This window comes from Phalacrocorax carbo, chromosome 7 (assembly GCF_963921805.1).
Source record: "Phalacrocorax carbo chromosome 7, bPhaCar2.1, whole genome shotgun sequence".
Lineage (NCBI taxonomy): Eukaryota > Metazoa > Chordata > Aves > Suliformes > Phalacrocoracidae > Phalacrocorax > Phalacrocorax carbo.
Window position 1 is genome coordinate 37,274,219 of NC_087519.1, and position 19,150 is coordinate 37,293,368.

The 19,150-nt window shown below is 45.7% G+C and overlaps 1 protein-coding gene across 9 annotated transcripts in view; it reads right to left on the reverse strand.

Annotated features, from left to right (window-relative positions):
• The window catches only part of ARMC9 (armadillo repeat containing 9), a 72,189-nt gene extending 63,013 nt beyond the window's left edge, over positions 1 to 9,176 (reverse strand). For 7 of the 9 annotated variants that reach the window (XR_010373872.1, XM_064457505.1, XM_064457508.1 and 4 more), the window contains exons 1-7: positions 9,122 to 9,176; positions 8,656 to 8,751; positions 6,780 to 6,905; positions 6,025 to 6,195; positions 4,841 to 4,996; positions 2,215 to 2,307; positions 869 to 893 (exon numbers count right to left, since the gene is read on the reverse strand). Coding sequence is in view for 8 of the 9 variants with exons in the window: in XM_064457505.1 (XP_064313575.1) it covers positions 869 to 893; positions 2,215 to 2,307; positions 4,841 to 4,996; positions 6,025 to 6,195; positions 6,780 to 6,905; positions 8,656 to 8,706 (622 nt within the window). In the remaining variant the exon portion in view is untranslated. Of the gene's footprint in view, positions 1 to 868; positions 894 to 2,214; positions 2,308 to 4,840; positions 4,997 to 6,024; positions 6,196 to 6,779; positions 6,906 to 8,655; positions 8,752 to 8,885; positions 9,028 to 9,064; positions 9,092 to 9,121 lie in introns of those variants that run through there. The other 2 variants (XM_064457504.1, XM_064457503.1) reach the window with 2 other exon arrangements.
• Between the last annotated feature and the right edge of the window lie 9,974 nt (positions 9,177 to 19,150).

The window sequence follows — 19,150 nt, forward strand, 5'->3', positions numbered from 1 at the left end:
GCCAACAATGTGCACTCACAGCCCAGAAGGCCAACCATATCCTGGGCTGCATCAAAAGCAGCATGGCAGCAGTGTGAGGGAGGGGATTCTGCCCCTCTGCTCTGGTGAGACCCCACGTGCAGCGCTGCATCCAGCTCTGGAGCCCTCAGCACAGGAAGGACATGGACCTGTTGGAGCGGGTCCAGAGAAGGCCACAAAAATACTCCAAGGGATGGAGCACCTCTCCTATGAAGAAAGGCTGAGTGAGTTAGGGTTGTTCAGCCTGGAGAAGACAAGGCGGCAGGGAGACCTTGTTGCATCTTCCAGTACTTAAAAGGGGACTATAGGAAAGATGGAGCAACCTCTTTGGCAAGGCCTGCTGTGACAGGACAAAGGGTAATGGTTTTAAACTAAAGGAGGGTAGATTTAGACTGCATATAAGGAAAAAACTTTATTATGAGGGTGGTGAAACACTGGAACAGGTTGCCCAGAGAGGTGGTAAATGCCCCATCCCTGGAAACTTTCCGGGTCAGGTTGGACAGGGCTCTGAGCAACATGATCTAGTTGAAGATGTCCCTGCTCACTGCAGGGGTTGGACTAGATGACCTCTAAAGGTCCTTTCTGACCTAAACCATTCTATGATATTTCAGGACAGAACAGAATTAAAATACAAATCCTACTACTAGGCCCCCTCCCATTTCTAGTACACGCCTATGCCCAACCCTACTGACCTCAAGCAGTCTAGCAATAACTACCAAGACAGAGGTCTGGATTTCAGAGGACTTTTGCCATGCATCACTAGTTTGCCCATCATTCCAGGCATACTTTCCTCTACTAGTATAGCCCCTAATAATCTTACAGAATATCCTCACCACATCTCAGCATTTACCTTTGTTGCACTGTCCATTCTCCTTCTGTTTACGAGTAAAAGCAGTTCAGGAAAATGTGTGTGTCCATGTCCTTTCAGTACATGATTTTTCCAGAGACACAGAATGAGAAATACAACTGACTCGCGAACTCAACCAAGCCAAACATTCCTACTGTCCCAGGCAACAGCCAATGCCTAATGCTTCACAGGAGACCAAGAATAAATGAATCAATAATAAATACTAAATAGTACTAAATAAATATTTCCTAAATAAACATTAATATGTATTATAATATTAATAATATTAATAAAACTATTATTTAAAAATTAAAATATCTTATAAGTGCACAATGTACAATGTTGCATGGAGACTTTTTGCTGACCTTTAAAGATAATAGATCCAGCCCTGAAGTATAAGATATCATAACCCCAGTCTGAATGTATCAACACCAAAATCAAAAGTCAAACCACTGATTTTACATAAAATATATGCAAGTGTTTTAGGGCAAGTGATGTTTTATACCCAGAAAATACTCAGGGCTCAATTAGGATCCAGTCCATTACTCCACAAAGAGGAATAAGCAGAGAGAAAAATTTCTTCAAATGCTCTGTCAGACTGCCACACAAACATCTGTAACATGGGAGTGAAAGCAGTGTTTTGATCACTGCTCCCCATCCTGGCAAACAGGCAGGAATGGAACAGAAGGAATGTAATTTTCAGCCCATCATCCAATACCACCTTGGCAGGATGCTGCTTTAGAATAAAGTAAGATATAGCATGAAAAGGACTTTTAACTTTTTTTTTTTAAAAAAAGAAGCCAGAAACAAAGGCTCCAGTTTAGTTCTCTCTACCTTGCCCTTAACTGTACTGACCAAAAATGAAGATAATTTGTCATATAGCTAGTTAGTTTGCAAATTAGGCCTGACAAAACAGCTTAAACAAAATTGTTAGAAAAACAATACGGTCTGAAGCACAAGCCATTTAGTAAAACAATAATTTCTGGAATGTTTAAAAGCCCTGGAAAACTTTCAGCTAGTGCCCAAAATGGTTAATTGAAAAGATTAAAAGCTTAAGAAAGAAGTCAGGTCAGGTTGGTGCCTTGGGGTATCCTGTACTTCATACATGGAAGCAAAGAATGGTCATATGATAAATAAGCAGGTTCATATGCATCTATACATTGTCTTTACATCACTTTTTTCAAAAGTTTTTTTGGAATGTGGACTATAAACAACATCTCCTATCACAAAAACACTGAACAGCAATGTTACTGCAATTTTGCAATAAATCTTAGCAGCACACTCTTCCAACAAATTATACTGCTTTTTATAGTAATTCTGATTTCTTCAGTGTTTTCTCAAAAGGATACAAATAAAGTGAGAAGCCGGGGAGTCTGTCTGGCTTTGAGAGTCAGAGACAGGAACTTTTCCAATCTTGTCCTTAAATCCAATGTCCAAGAATCCTTGAAAAGAAAAACATATGATGACAGTTGTTCACCAAATATGTACGCTCTGCTGAAAGTACTGTTTGGATCACAGCAACCTCCCACTAGTAAACAAGGCAGCCAGCATTGTGTTGAAAACATTTTCCCTTCACTGTCACTGAAGAAAATGTGCTTGCTAGGTACCCATAAAAGAGTACAGAATTCAGAAGAAAGTTCAGTATTATTCCAGAATTCCAAGAGTTCTAAACCCACAATGTAGCTTTATTTCAAGTGTAAAACTATTATATAGCGTTGGTCCCTTGTATGCGCATGAAACAACTGCCCTTAAATTAGAAGTACCTTTAAAATATAAGCAACTTGAGAAAAAAGAAAAAGATTAATATTAATTTTAGATTTATTAAATAGAGTATGAAATTAATAGTTTTCCATTGCTGTTTTCCAAAAGTAATCACTGTAGTCACCTTTCATTCCTAACAAGATCTGAGAATTATAAATTATGTCAATAACCACTGCAAGCGTCATGACGTGAAATCAGTGATCAGTGTACAACATTTCTAAAATAAGGATTTGGAAAAAAACAACTCATATATGAAAAATAGACCAACATATCAGCCACTAACTGGAATGCTGCCTTCTGCCTAACACAGTGTCTCATAAGCACAAGAAAATAATAGTTAAGGAAAAAAGCCAAACTACACCTAAGAATTCAGTGAATACTAATTTCTTCTATTTCAAACATTGAGTTAAGCTAGTTTCTGCTTGTTGAAAAGCTAGCCAATGGATGAAAAATCAGTATCATCCAACAAGTAGCAGGAGCTTCCTAAATTTACTGCTGTATATGTATACATTGCAAGCTGTTCTCACACCTCAGATTTGCTCATATTTCACCATGCTGGAAAGAGTACAGAATTTACTTGCTGCATTTACCAATTCAGCATCCAGAGAGTGGTGCAACACAGTATGCTGTATATTACTAAAGGAATCATGTCTCCTGCAGAGAGTAGTGTATATTATTTTTCAAGATGTATTACACAAACACACAGGAAGTCCAGCTATATAAAGCATCAGACGCCTGAGAAAAAAAATGCCGTAAGAACACTGCTTAGTAGACTAGTGACTCACTGCACTGCTGTTCTTTCTCAAATGTAAAACAATCTGTTTCAACACTAACATGGAATGAGCTGTACAATTCCCAGAAGAAAATATGAGTGACTGCAGACTAAGAGCTTGGGCACTGGGTTGCTATGAATAAACCTGAGGATCTTGTCTTAGATAAGGCATTAAAAAAAAAAAAGCTGCTAAGTACAATTAAAAAAGAGTAGTCATACACCATCTCTGAGGTCAACCAGTACATCCCGTTATTTATAGCTAGTCCCAAAGGAAAATGGCAGTATATGCCTTTTTTTGGAGCTCCTTGTCATCTGGTACATCCAAAGTCAGCCCTAGGGCAAGTATCACTTAAGCTTTGATTTGACATCAAAGTATGGCAGCAATGCAGGCTGAAGATATCTCCTCCCACCACAATAACTGCCCACGGCACCTTAGATAAGCCAAACTGTCCATGTGGTAGGATGGTGAAGCATTTCAAGCATATAACCCTGCAAAATATTATACATATTTTACAAATTTGTGTATGCATGCATGTGGGAGCTGCATACATACACACGTTCACAGGCAGTAAAGCAGATCAGTTCCTTGATTCAGACCAAGTGCAACCACATCACCAGCCATTTCCAGCATAACCAGGAAGTTAATGTGCAGTTTTGCACCACATGGACAAGCCATCAGCACCATCAGGTGGAGTGGTAGCTGTACCCTCCCCACAGGAATTGCCACCAATACTTTGGAACATCAAATCACGGCTCTGACCATCATCTCCTAACCATCTGCCTGCATGGTGCCCAGAAAGCAGTCAGTGTCAGGGTGTTCTATTGCCCCTTCATCAATAGAATAACTGTAGATCATCATCGCATTGAAACTACACCTGCAAAGGAGATCTATTTTGGAGTTCAAGCACACTAACTTTTACACTCTCTTCTCACCTTGCACATGCAAGCCTAAGAACTGAACTCTGAAACAGCCATTCAAAGGCAAAGGCTAAAACATAGTTAACAAAAAAAAAAAAAAACACCAAGGAAAAATGCCTGTGGCAAGAGTTACCAAACTATTCTGCACAGATATGCTCTTCCACCATTTTTCTTTTTGTGGTGGAGAAGAACCTTGGAACACAACAACAGTACCGTATAGCGATTCTCAGAAGAATGCATATTTCAGGGTTGTTAGGAAATGAAGAAGCGGTAGCAATTCTTATTTATGGACACAAAGCTGGCATACCATTTAGGACTCAATGCAATAAAAATATTTAAGATGGTACTCTGTTTCTGATAGCACTCTCACAACCCTTCCCCCACCAAATGTATGTTCTCTTATGATTGTACAGTTTCTGGTGAAGGAAACAATAAAAGCAATTACCAAACTAAACATCATTCAATATCTATCACCCCATGAGAAAAATAATCATAAATACCATCTCTTCAAAATAGATACTTACCTGGAAAAGTTCTTTAAATGAAGGATGTACCGTGGGGTTTGGAACAAAAGGCAAAGCATAGAAGGGAAGAAACTCTGTAGTCTGGCTCAGTGCAGCTCCTTTTGTTTCCAGGTATACTTTAAAATGAGAAATCCTTTCCTCAAGTTCAGCTTTGTTCTAGGAAATAAAGCAGTATATTTATTTAGAAAACTACCACTCTGAATGCACTGTAAAGCTGGCAAATATAAGCAGAGACCTAAACATATTAATACCAAGTTTGAAATACCAGAATATTTGTTATCTAAAAAGCAACATTTACTGAGCCAGAGAGCATTATATCTTGTTTTCACCACTCAAAAAAAGAAAACTTAAACCAATATTTTTATTTGTGTCACCCAGGTTCAAGAAAAGAAGAGAGGGACCATTGCCATTGCTTTTTGAATGTAAATTATTCCTGCCCACTTCAGGCTAGATTTCTAGAGCTGAGTGCCATCTCCATGCTCAGGCCAGAGAAGAAACACCTATTTTAGACATGTTTTATTTCAGTGGTAAGGGGAGAGCTGTAAAATCCAGACACACAGCACCAGGAAGGGGACCTGGTACATGGAAGAGACCAAAAGCTCCTTAGAGGCTAGAAAACACTGAAGGCATCCAAACATTACTGTAGCAGCTGACAGGTGTGAGGCAAGACCTATTAAGCCCTGGCTGATCTGGCTGACTCCAGGCTACTTAAATGTCTCTTCATCAAAAAAGTCCCATGGAACAGAGATTTTATTTTATGAAAGCTTGGAATTATGGTTTTCTATATGATATACTGAGCTCATCAAGATTCAGCTTCCCCATTATCAGCAATGTTTATATTTTAACACATAGCTTCAGTGCAGACTTGAAGCAAAGTAAATGTTTTAAGAATCTCCTATGGACTACACTTAGAGGTGTGAAAGTATCAGCATGCTGGTATTTTCCAAGTTAAAATACTTCAGCAGCTCCAAGATAAGGACAACTCCAAATTCCATCTCTGTACTTCACAACACAAGGGATCTGGTTCAACTAAAATGCAAACCACAGCCCCAAAACTGGATACATATTCTAGGAATACTTCTTACTAAACATTCCATTCTCATCAAATGAATTAAATAAATGACCAATAAATGAAGTAAAACAAACAAAAACAATTTGAAGTTTGAACTGTCAACTAAACTTACAGGCTGTCCCACAGAGTGTTTTAAGAGGTAGGTTGCAAAGTGGACATGAAGATAGAACTCCAGCTTCTGAGCAACCGGTTCATTGTCTCGGACCGAAGATGAAATACAGTCCTCCCAGAGTTGGAAGAAAACCTTCTGCTCACCATTTTCAAATGCTGTAAGCAGATCTTTCTGCAAAGAGGAAAAGCATTCAGTGAAAAACCAAACAGAGAAGAGCTATAATCTTTTCAACAGTAGGTTAGTGAATTAACAATTCAAGTGCTATCTGAACACTTTGAATTAAAAGTTTTAAGCAAAATCACTCACCATTCAATGACCACCTAAATATTCTTTCTCCACCTATCATTAATATTTCTGAGAGCCTGAATCAACCATCAATACAAGAAGTAAAGCCCAAATTTTCAGGCATGTTGATCTGGGGACGCACCTTTACTGTAAGGGAAAAATACACGCCTATGGTGTATGAAAATCAGTCTTATCAAAGTATGGCAAGCTAAAAACCTAAAACAGTGTGAACCAAAACTACTGCCTCAGGTTCAAAAGGACTGGAGTTCTGGAAAAAAAAAAAAAACCAAAACCAACACCCAAACTTGAAGGTTCCTGCACTGAAAGAAGACTGCTAGCAGACTGCTTCAAGTAATCAAGAATCTGTTCAGACAGTTGAGATAATTTACAGCGCTGTAACAGTCAGACAGTGGTTAGTGGCCTTTAAAGGCTTCTAGTATTAGTTTAAGTAAGTGTAAATGATGCATTACCTGGACAGGCAAAGCTTTTGAATCTCTTGAGGAAACACCTGCCTGTTTAGGTAGTGGCTTCCCTTTTATTTTACATTCTTTTGTAAATACTTTCACTGTTTCTTCAAATCCAGCAAAATCCAAATACTGCAAAACAAAAACATACAGGAACAATATTTTTTTAGATTATTGATGCTTCAATGAGCAACCCATGAATTGCCAAAGTCCTTTAAAGCTTCTCTGTAGCGGGGTTCATAAATGCCAAAGTCTGCAGAGCAACAAACCAAGAACTGGTACCTCATGTGGTAGGGAAATACTCTCTCAGTTAAATTTCCTCCTGCATCCTAGAAAATAGTACTGACAACCAAGCACATCCTCTCTGAAAGAATGATGCCCCTCAATTTAGCCAGTAATTTCATTCAACCAAAGAAGAAAAAGAACTAAAATCTATTAATGCTATACTTTAGTAGAAGAAACAATTAAATAGCTTCCTTACAAATAATGTTCTCAGAGGTCAGAATTCTTAAGTGTGTCTCTCACATCCACAGCAGTAGTCAGAGAGCTTGAATTCTAAGCCAGGTCACTCATCTGAAGCTGTGCAAGCCAAATTAATAAACAACTAGTCAAGCGCTATTCTTCTGAGAGAGATAAACAGCCCTGCCTCTTCCTCTGACAATGTACAGTCACTACATTACACGCAACTTTCCCCACCTTTCACCATCTCAGGAGCCTTAGTTACTGGTTGCTGAGGCAAAACATCACATTTCATTTTGCAAACTTGATCTGAATGCCCAACACTGCCACAGATAATAGGAATAATTTACTTTCTTCACTGTTAGCATAAACAATAGTATAGTAGCGAGGTTTAAGTACTTAAACCTCTTTTTAGATTTGTTTTCTGAGATCCACAAAAAGATTTAAGTTGTGTATGATTTTACCATTTGCTAGACCCTTTAGGCAGGAAGTAACTGTCCAGGCTTTCAGCAGACAGCCTGGTCAAAGCTGGGCACAGCGACAGCTGACTGATGACCCTCATTGCCCCCCCGCAGCACTGGCATCTGTACAACCCTACAACAGGTTGGGTCACACAAACACAAGGCAGGGGGGTTAGGTTGTTGGTTTGGTGTTCACTTAGGGCCCTCAACTAGGCTACCAACACAGTTTTGATCAAAGGAATGAGGCAGTAACGAGCAGCAGAGAACACAGTTTGCGTTCTTGTTGCAAGTCATAAACATGCCTTTTAGCCAATTTGTCCAGAAGGCTGAAGCACAGACTACCAGAAAGGCACCCACCCTTGAAAGTTTGTCTCTCACTGTCCTTTTCACAAGACAGTTTCACACTTCAGAATATCTTCTTATTACCTCTTATGGGCAATGAGGGTAGAGGAGTGTCTAGCTTGAAAATCCTGCTTAGGCATTAAACCATGGAGGTCAGTGGCCTCAGGACTTCAGCCCAGGCTTTATCAGCTCTAGGGTGTTTCCATGCCTCTGTGATTTTATATGCAGATGGAATGAAGCGGCAGCTAAGCAAGGTTTTAAAGACCTCACCATTATCACAGGTTGGACCTGAGCCTCAAAGACATCCATGGATCTAATCAACTTAACTGTTCCTTTAATGAAAGCCTCATTTGCAATGAGCAACAGATAATTCTAATTTGATTTGGTGTTTGACTGCTGGCATTTAATGGACATTGAGCCCTTTGAATCTACAGAGCATGACAGGAGTCAATATGATTTCAGAGCACAGCAAACACTTGGCCACTTAAATAACTCCAGAACTGAGACCACAGTTACAATGCCTGGCTCTGAATACAAGCATTAGGAAATTTTGCCTTGCTCATTTCAACCAACAGAAAGAAAAGGAAGAAAAAAAAAAAAAAAAAAGGGAGAAAACCAACCTCTCTCACTAGCCCGAGTAACTCGGCTTCATAAGCTAGAACGTCGCCCATCGCTAAGCGTTACTGCTGCGTCTCATCGTTGATAAACCTAGACAACTGCACAGAAGGGGGGCGTTAGCAGACAGCACAGCCATCCCGCGGCCCGGCCCCGCCCCGCCCCGTCGCGCCGCGCACGGCCCGTTAGCCACCTCATCTCCCAACAAACCGCATGAGGAACATCCCCCCCGCACCATAAGGCGCCCCAAAGAAGCTCCGAGATCGGTCCTCGCCGACCGGCACCGCCGCTCTGGCCGGGCCGCGGGGCGGTCGGGCCGCCTCCTCACGCCGCCTCCGCACGCTGCTGCCCTCCCTCGCTCCCGCCCGGTCCGGGGCGCTGCGGCCGCCCGCTCAGGGCCCAGAGCGGCCCTACCGGCTCCCGAGGCACCCGGAGAAGTGCGACCAAACCCCGGCGGCGCGGCCTGCCTACCCCGCGCCGCAGCCTCCTGTCGCCTTAGCAACCGCGGCCTCCCCCCGCGCCACGCCCCCTCCCGCTGCATGTGATCCCTCTCAGCCAATCCCAGGCCGGGAAGGACGCGTCACTTGACGGGGGGGTGGGTCGGTGCTCCGCCTTGCCAGCGCGCAGCGCCCCCTGGCGCGCGGGGGGTGAGCTGCAGGCGGGGCCCGTTCCCCCACGCTGACGTAACTTGAGGAGCGTTTGGAGGCAAGCTAATTTTTCAAAATAATCTACTGTCTTAGCATACGTTTTTGTACCCTCTTGCCATCCAGAGAAAGTCAGAAGTCTTCTAAAAGCGCGCCACACTGTGTGCTTGTCTGTAGGTCCGTAGCTTTCAGCTGTACAATTACATGATTTCTTAATTACAGCCATCACAGCGATCCAGTGGTATCTGCCCCCGCCATGCCTGCCCTTGAGCGCTGTGCTCTCTGAGGGGATGGGAGCACCGGGAGTAATTCCCACCCTGGTTAAAACAGCCCCTGGCCGTGGCTGCCTGCTCTCCTTACCTCGCAGCTTGGAGGGTTCGCTTGAAAAAGATGCTGGGCAAAAAAGGCAGAGCCTTGGCAAGAGCAAGCACTGCACAATGAGCCTGAATCGCAGCCCCAGCACAGCTGGGGTGAGGGATGCCAAGGCCAGACCCGTGGGTTGCACACACACGGCTCTGGCAGGCATGTGCCCAACATGTTGTCATCTCGTGGAAGCCTGACCAAAACAAACAGGAGGATTGGCCAAGCCCATTATCAAGACTTTGTCCCATTTTTAATTAACAGTGGTGTTAATGAACCTTTTGCCATTAACACCAAGTTTCTAGCAAGCATTTGCTAGACACAGAGAAACGATGCCATATCACCAGTGATGTCCTAACCAGGGTTTCGGTCTCACCCCATGCAGCCTTGTTTTCCACCATGAACACCTAAGATGACCCATGTCATCCGCACATCCCACAACCAGACACAGTGCGGCACCATCTTTCTTCTGTTAAAAGCCTCCTAAAGTGGGCAGCCAAAACTGAACACAGAGCTTTGCAACTTCCCCACACAGATGGATTTTGACTCATAATAACCTCACAAAATGCAAAAGCTAATCTCACCAGCCAGCCAGCTCAGAGGCACTGCTCTCCACCAAGACCATTTCCCAGTCAAACCTTAACTTTCCAACATCAGCATGGGTGAATGCAGTTCAGGTTACAGCCTTCCCCTGACTTGTGATCTAAGGGTATTCTTCTCCTTATGCAATTAAAACAAACAAACAAAAAAATGACCAGAAAAAAATAAATCACCCTTGAACATGCTTGCCAAATCTAAAATTATCAGTTTGATTGATAGGTGAAATGTTTGGAAAGAGCAAGGTGATGGGAAGCAGAGTTATGACAGATGGTGAGCAGGCACTAGCACTCCATCCATAACCCATGGGAGTTATTTCACCACTTCTCCATGGCCAGCCAGCAGTGGGTTGGTATTTGTGAATAAAATACTGAGGCAGACTGCTGCTCTTTGGGAAAGGAAGGTGTTTAAATATATTATGAAGGGCAGAAGTAGCCTTGACAAATCTATGCTCCCTCCCATGCCTTGCTTCTTCAGATTATGGTTGTCCCAGTAAGGGACAGTGCAATTGTTTGAGCCAGGGTTGTGCCAAACTACCCACCAAACCACCCACTTTTTACTTACTTGTGTTTCATGTGATGGAAGAAAATGTGCCAGGAAAAGGTCACTTCATCCATCACCTCTGTCTGCACCAGAGGCCCTTGAAAACATATCATTCCCAGCTCAGCATGCTTGGGACTTAAAGAAATCCTGCTATGGAAGGAGCTTCTCTAGGAAATCAGGAGAAACTTCAGTTTTCTTCAGGCTCCCTCTTTCCCCAGCACTCCCAGAGAGTGCACCACAACAGGTGAGGGCAAAGGGACAAAAGAGCAGATTCCTGAAACCCTGGAGAGGACCTGACTGCCCTCAGTGCATCACAGAGAAGTCTGCAGGGCACTGGACTTTGCATCACAGTACCCTGCCTTGTGTTGTTTGAAGACAATACAAGCCCAGGACAGAATCGGGTGAGGTGGTACCTGCCAGTGTGTCCTGCTGCAAGCCAGAAAGACCCAGGCAGAGGAAGCTGGCTGCTTGTCCAGGGTTATTGCAAGCAGAAAGGGAATGCATTTGCTGAACTTGGGCAGAAGAGCTCCAGGGCTAATAGTCTAGCAATGCTAAAATCAGGCATGAGGGTTCCTGATGAAGGAATTGGTCAGGACTGTGGGCAGCATTTGTTCTGGAAGGGAAGATGAGCATCCAACACCTTGTGCAATGCCTACCTTTGCCACCTTTCCTTGAGCAAACCTCAGCTCCACTCACAGGAACATCTTCTCCTGCTCAAGCATTCTAGATACTCTCTGCTTTGCCATATCCCTGGATTTATTTGTGTTGAGAATTCCAGATGGTGCAAAAACATCCGGACCATGGCAAAACCATGGCAGCTCAGAGGACTGCTCTGCTTCCAGGGTTTGCCACTGCATCACTGTTCAAAGATAAAGTTAGGTATGCCCCCTTCTATTTACTTTAAAGAACAGATGCTGCATGCTGCAGAGGAATTTTTGTAGCCCTGTGGCTTCCAGGAGGATGTTGACAGCCTGGAGTCTGGATCAAAGATATTCCTAGGAAACACACCGTAAGATGTAGAAAGCGCTTGGCAGTGCCTAGAAAAAAAGTCTGCAATTTCTAGAAAGCATTGGGGAATTGCTAGAAAGTACCAGGAAATTTCCTGGAAGTGCTCTGCAATCCCTAGAAAGCAGTTGGATATTTCTAGAAATGGCTCTGTCATTCCTAGAAAGCACCTGAAAATTTCTAGCGAGCACAGGGAAAGGCCTAGAAAGTGCTGGAAGAAAAGCATGTGAAAGCTGTCTGGAATTAATGAAGCACATCAAACTTTTCAGAAAGTGCCCTGGAATTCCAGTCCATAATTCCTACAAAGATCTCTGCAATTCCTAGAAAGAACAAGGACGTTCCTGGAAAGCACAAAGAAATTCCCAGAAAGTAAGGGAAGATTCCTAGAATCCAGACTGAATTCCTAGAAAGTTGTGGAAAATTCCTAGAAAGCCCACTGAAATGTCTAGAAAGCACATGAACATTTTTAGAGAGCACTAGGGAATTCCTAGGAAGTGAGGGGAATTTTCTATTCTAACAGTTCAGCTGTGTTCTCATTGCTCACCGGGAGTGTGACAATTAGCATTCAGATTGGCTTTGTGGTTCCTGCATGTGACTGGGATGTGGTTGGGTAGGTACGTGATAGAGCTGGTAACTGGAATTTCTGGGTTTTTTGATTTGTGCGCTAAATACCAAAGTTTTATGTATACAAAAAAAAAATAACATTTTTATACATGAAACTTCTATACTTAATAATACAAATAGTAGACGTACTCTGCATACACAGAGAGCATGTCTAGAGCCCAAGATTTCCTTTGGAGATCTCACAATATCAAATTTAATATTTATGTTGAGTTTTACCATGTTAGAGCCTATCAGGCACCTAGTCTGTCTCCAGCAGGAGGAAGGACTCAGTCCCTTGGCCATTTATAGCCCACTTGCTGCGACTGTGTGTGCAGCCTTCTGGGCTCCTTGCTCCAGCTGAAGGAAGGTGATAGGGCTGTGAACTCCTCCTGTTTGTCACCTGTCCCTGTAACTTTTTAAAGAACTAAAAGATTCTCTTAGAGAGTGGTCCTAAGGTTTTAGAGCAGACCAGCTGCAGCTGCCCTCCTTTGTAAAGGCAGCTGCACTGTCCTCTGTGTTCCATCTCTCCTGCTTTGCTTTGGCGGTGATCGGGCACTGCCCCTGGGAAAAGAGAGAGGGATTTTATGCTAATATGATGTGCATCCAGCTGGCTTTCTCCTCTGAGCAGCCAAACAGGACTGACATCATGCTCTGGGTGGGATGGTGGGAAGGACTGTGTGGGATCTGAGCTTTGCTTGATCATATTTTTTCTTCTCTTCCTCCTACCATTCCTGCAGAAGTCCCCTTCCAGCAGGCAGGCAAGGCTGCTGTGCACATGCTGCCTTGCACAGCCTTTGCCTTGCTCCAGGATGCTTGGGCAGAGGCCCCTTTTCACCGAGTCCGCTGCCCAGGGGTGAACACCCACCCTCTGGCCAGCACCTGGGGTAAGGTCAGGAAGATGCAAAGCTTGTGCCTCAAACCTGAAAAGCAGGACTCCACTACCCTGTGTGTCCAAGGGAGCACATTAATCATTGCCTGGGGCATCACTCTAGCTCCATAGTTTAGGTTTTTTCTTGGGGGAGATGTGACCACCATTTCTGCTGGGGCTGAGCATTCCTGTGGCTGGGCCACTGACTCTGCCAGCAGCAGGTCCTGGACCTGATCATAACCTGTTGCTTGATTAAAAAACAGAAGGCTATTCTCTGTGCCTAAGTGGAAGATTTTGCAGGAAATGTCTTCTTGCAGTAGCCTTTCCAAGTGGTTGCATTAAAAATAAAAGCAAGCAGGCAAGAGAGGAACATTTTTTCAAAGCTTAAACATCCTGTTATATTCTGAGCCAAACTTCATCTTTTAGTTGCCAAAAAATATTTTGGTTTGGATTTTCAATGAATACTTTGAAGGATCATTTAGGCAATAAATAAGAAATAATTTGATTTTTTAGTTGATGACATGTTATTGTTGGTTGAGGTAGAGCATGGACTGGCTCCTACTGGGACTGGCTGGAGGGCAATGGGGTTTGCTTGGACCAATGTCCTATGCTTAGGCAGGGCACTTGCTCAGCATTTCAGACACTGCTCACATACCAAATTACACAGCAATGCTTCTCCATGCTTTCTCTGCAAGGAAAACCAAGGCAATGGAATTGCAAAACCTCTCTGCTGTCCCCAGTATCAGGCTATCATAAAGCTGCTCTGTCTCCCTTGGATGGGGCTTGTTTAGCCTCAAGTTCCACCCCTCCCCAGAAGGATGCGGTCAGCCCATGGCAGGCTATTTATATGTGCACCTTTCTTCAGTAATGTCCTGTAACCAAAGTCCCTGACCAGGAAAGGCACAACAGAGACCTTGATTTTGTGCTATGGGATGCACGAAGAAGTCGACGGGGTGAACTCAGCTCTCCTTGATATCCAGAAGCCTCTTGGCCTGCTCAGCACAGAGCAAAGAGGAAGGAGGGACTCTCTGGAGGGTCCCCAAAAAGCTCCTTTCAGCTCCATTGCAAAATGGTGAAGGAGGCTCCCAGACACCTTGCAGCCCAGTGTGGAAGGAGCCAGACCTTTCTTCTCCCAGCAGGATTTTGCAGATGAGGACAGGACCTTCCAGGGCTCAACCTACTGCCCTGCAATGTCAGCCCTCCCGTCCCTCAAATGCCCACCTGGAGAGGAGACACTGCTTTCTCCAACCTCTGCAAAGCCTTGCCTCTGCCACCACCCTGGTGTGGGCTGGCCAAAGCCCAGCCCAGGTGTGAGGAAGGAGGGAGCCCTCCAGCACTTTCTCTGCTCCTCCATCCTGATAGGTCAGCCCATGGTACCTTTCCAGCTGTAGCAGAGGTCACCCATCAGAGATCCCTACACGGACAGAACTGAAAACCAGGAGAGACCGACTGCCTTTGTGGGGCTGGGGGTGCCTCTGTGGGGACTAACAGCAGCTCAGAGCTCCGGGCCTGAAGTGGGGGCCCAGCTGGGCTTTCTGGCATGTGCTTGTCTAAGACATGGGTCATTAAGCCCCCAGCGAAGGTGAACACCAATGCGTGAGGGGGCTTGGCTTACAGTAACAGCAAGGTTTTCCAGCCAAAAATGGCAGGGGGTTGGGAGGAGGGAAGAGCTAGAGATGTTCCATTTAAAAAAAAATACAGAGGAAATAGTCTGAGAAACTGGGTGCACAGAAACAGCAGGACAGAGAACTTCATCATCAGAGGAAACATCCCCAGTCCCAGCAATAGCCCCAGGGGGCCTCACTGACTTTATCACACGGGCACAGCTTTGATGCTGCCACCAGCGCAGGCCAATGGCCACCTGCCTGATCCATCAGGGACAAACTGCAAAACTTCCAGGCCTGCAAGGGAGACAGGCAGCAGGTTTCATCTATGAATGAGCCCATGAACTCTGCTGTCCAATGCAGATGTTTCCAGCAAATTACTTTCAGCTGCTTCTTGTTCATCCCTGAACCCCAGATTTCATGCTTAAGCTAAAAATAAAAAAGATCTCTGTGTGAAGTTAAAGCAAACAGAATTCGCCCAGCCCTACAGGAGCTATCTCAGCTTCTCCACTGGGAGGACACGGTGGGGAAACAAAAAGTTAATCCATCTTGGTTCTCACTGACATGGAATGGAGAAAAACAATTAAATGGGAGAGCCAGCCTAAAGCTGAGAACAAAGACACAGCACCAATATTTCAGGTCTTTTTCCTTCACTCTGAAGGGGAAAAAATTGCTCCATGCTTCATCCCTTGCAGGTTATCTTTGAAGGAACAATGTCCCCATAATTTCTGCTGACAATTAACCTCGCCTGTGCAGCAATTCTTCCCCGGATCACCAGAGCAGCTATTTATACCCTTGGCCAGGGATACCGTTACCACCGAATGACTGCCTTTCCCCTTGGCCAGCCCTGCACCAAGGTGGTAGGCTGCAAGCCCCAGTGTGTCCCCCTGCTCTGCTCACTGGGACCTGCTTCACCTGGACGCTTACAGAATAGACCCTCACAGTATAGACCCTCCACTGTCCCTTTTCTGCACTTGCTTTGTGAACACAAAGGAAAAAACCAAAAAACCCAGACATACGTGTTGCTTAAACACATGCAGAGGTGTCAGGCAGCAGGGTCCATGAGACTCAGTGCACAGCGTTGGGACTTCTGGGGTTGGGGTCTCCAGGACCTCTGATTAGCTGGTCTCCAAAGGACTTGGGCAGAAACAGGATTTGCCTCGAGTCACCTCTCTGCAATATGCAGGTAACGCCAATTCCCCCCTGTGCTGGAAGACACCGATACCTCACCTGAGTACCTGCGTAGTACTTCTTCAGAGCAAAAACCAGAGCTTTAGTTGTGCAGCCAATGCCAGGAACTGGTGTAGAGACCTCAGAACAAAACTCTGGACCTGGGCTGCTGCCAGCTGGACTATTTTCCCACTCAGAGCAGGATTTCAGAGGCCAAGTCAAGCCAGTCCTGAGCTGGAGCCCACCAGCAGGGGCTGGGGCAGCTTCTCTTCCCAAGGCACAGAGTATGGGCCAGCCCAATCCCACCAGTGCTGGAGAAACACATTGAACCAGGTCTGCCAAATTCAGTTACCTTCGCTGAAGGAGAAAAGACCATTGCTCCCATGTGAAGCCACCCTGGGGAAAGACCAGCACCCCTAGGTGAAAGCCTTCAGGCCCACTGGTCCTGTCAGAGGTTGCAAGGAAATACCACAAGCCTTGCAGAGTCCTGCAACGCCTGTGCTCCCCATCTCCCCGATCCTGCCACAGCTGCAGGGCTAAGGTGGGCCTGGAGCTGGGCTGAAAAGCCAACCCATTACCAACACCAAGAGCAACAGGCAGGGGAAGAGCCGGGGGCAGCCTGGGGTCTGGCAGGAGTGAGGGTGGGGACACTCCAGACTCCAGGATGCAGGGAGATAAATGGCCATCGTTATCAGTGGCGCCCAACCTTCGTGTTGAATGGTGAGGAGGAAGAGCTTCGCCTGGCCCTGGAAGGAAGGGGAGAGATAGGGAGGGAGGCATCGCTGTAATGGGGAGGATGAGACCTACTGAGTGCCTGCTGGAGCAGAAGAGCAATGCCAGGGGGCTGTCAGTCCCCTTCTCAAAGACCCCTTGCCCTGGGAGCTTTATCTCCAACAGCTCCATCTCTGCCCCAGTCCCCAGCGTGGTGCCAAGCAAGGGGCTTGTACCCAAGTTAATGAATGGAAAGGGGAGACTGAGGACATGTCCAGGGGCTCTTGAAGGGACGCTGGGATCTGTCAGCAGCAGCATGCTTTTGAAGTGATTTATTTCTCACCAGGGTTAAGGGGGATGAGGCCCATTAGTCAGGAGGGAAAGAAGCATGCTTCCTGTCACCTTGGCCTCTCCTTCTGGCAAACCCAGGAGCTGCAGGTCCAATTAGCCCTTGGCAAGCACCCCAGGGGTGGGTCTCTCTGGGTGGGTCCCTCCCCGGGTGGGTCCCTCCCCAGCATCCCCAGACAGGCCCAGGAGAGAAGCACTTCCTAAGAAATCAGTGCTAATGAGCCACTGTGGCTAAATGACGTTATTTAAAGCAGCAGCGAAGCTTTCCAGGTGCCCACCATGCCTTCTCCAAACTGAAGATCGGAAAGCCAGCGGTAGCCTCCATCCCCCAAGCTCAGCACTGAGCTGGTCCCATGGTTACCAGCCCCATCTGTCCCCAGGGAAACTGGTCAGATGCCTTAGCATAGGGGCAGGATCCAGCCCAGGCTTTCCAGAGCCTTCTCAGAGGTTTTCTAGCACCTTTCCAGATTATCTCCAGAGGTTTCCTGGCCATTCCCTGGAAGTCTTTCTACAGGTTTTCTGCTGTATCTTCAGAACATTTCTAGGCTCTTCCTAGAGGTTCACTTGAACTCTCCTGGGGCTGTTACAGCCTCTTTGCATGTTTTTAGAAGTCATATATTGGCCTTTTTCAAATTTCCCAAGTGGCACTTTGGCAGTTGAGCAAAGCTCAACACCTCAACCAAGCGCCATGCAATGCCTCAGGAGGTCACAGAGCAGTGTCCTTAGCAGCCCAACTAGTTAACTGAAGAAATATGTAGAGGTTAGAAAAAAAAAATCACATGTACGGGATCATTCTATAGTCAGGACACATTGTATTGTACCACCAACTCTCAAAAATGCCCCATAGGAGGACCAGTTGTCCTGCTGTCCGGAGTCTTTTAAGCAGTGCTCCTGATCAAAACCAGCCTGAGCTAGATGCATGCCTCACTAAGGCACAGGACCAGCATCCTCCCAAGCTGTGGTATGGGTGGAAGAGGTTTATCCTTCATGAACTTATGGGGCCTGAGCACACATACCTGAAGGGGTGCCCACTGCTTGGGAAGCTAAGAAGGACCTGGGCGCTCCACAGCAGAGCAGAGCTCAGCTGGGGACATCCCCAAAGGGAGACCTCATCTACTGACACCAAATACACAAACAAGCTATGAGCTGTTCATTGCATGCACAGCCTTCTTTCCAGAGAGAGGTGTGAACAGGCTGAAACCCCTGGAAGCTACTTACCGTGCCTACTCCTGCTAAGAGACACTTCTCAATCACAGAACCATAGAATCATTAAGGTTAGAAAAGACCTTGAGGATCATCAAGTCCAACCACCAACCCAACACCCCCATGCCTCCTAAACCATGTCCTGAAGTGCCACATCTACATGGTTTTTGAACACCTCCAGGGGTGGTGACCCCACCACCTCTCTGGGCAGCCTGTTCCAATGCCTGACCACTCTTGCAGTGAAGAAATTTCTCCTAACAGCCAATCTAAACCTCCCCTGACACAACTTGAGGCCATTTCCTCTCATCCTATTGCTAGTGACTTGGGAGAAGAGACCCTCACTACAACCTCCTTTCAGGTAGTTGTACAGAGTGCTCATCAGCCCTCTGGCAAAAGGTCAGTTTGCACTTGCTAGAAAACCATCCCATCGAGCTGCCCCTTCCCACTCCCCCCTCAGCTCACAGCAACCCAGATTTGCAGTGCGGCTGTTGCCTCTCCTCCTTCACACTGCTAATCCATTTGCTTTGCCCTTTAATCAGCAGCCACCTCTTGTTAATCCTCTTCCAGCTCCTCTCGCCGCTCCCCTGGACTCCTGTCCAGGACACTCTCCTGAGCCGGAAAACACAAAGCCAAGACAGCGGATGCTTTTCTGCGTGCACTCTCCCTGTGGTGTCAATCCTAAACCATGCAGTTCCCATGTGTGTTTACACAGTGGAGACAAAACACAGCAAGTGGCAGAGCTGCGGAAGTGAGGACAGGCCAATTCCCAGATGTCCCTCCTGGCATCCCCAGCCCGAAACACATGGCCTTTTTCTTCCACAGCCACCAAAAGCTTCTCTAAAAA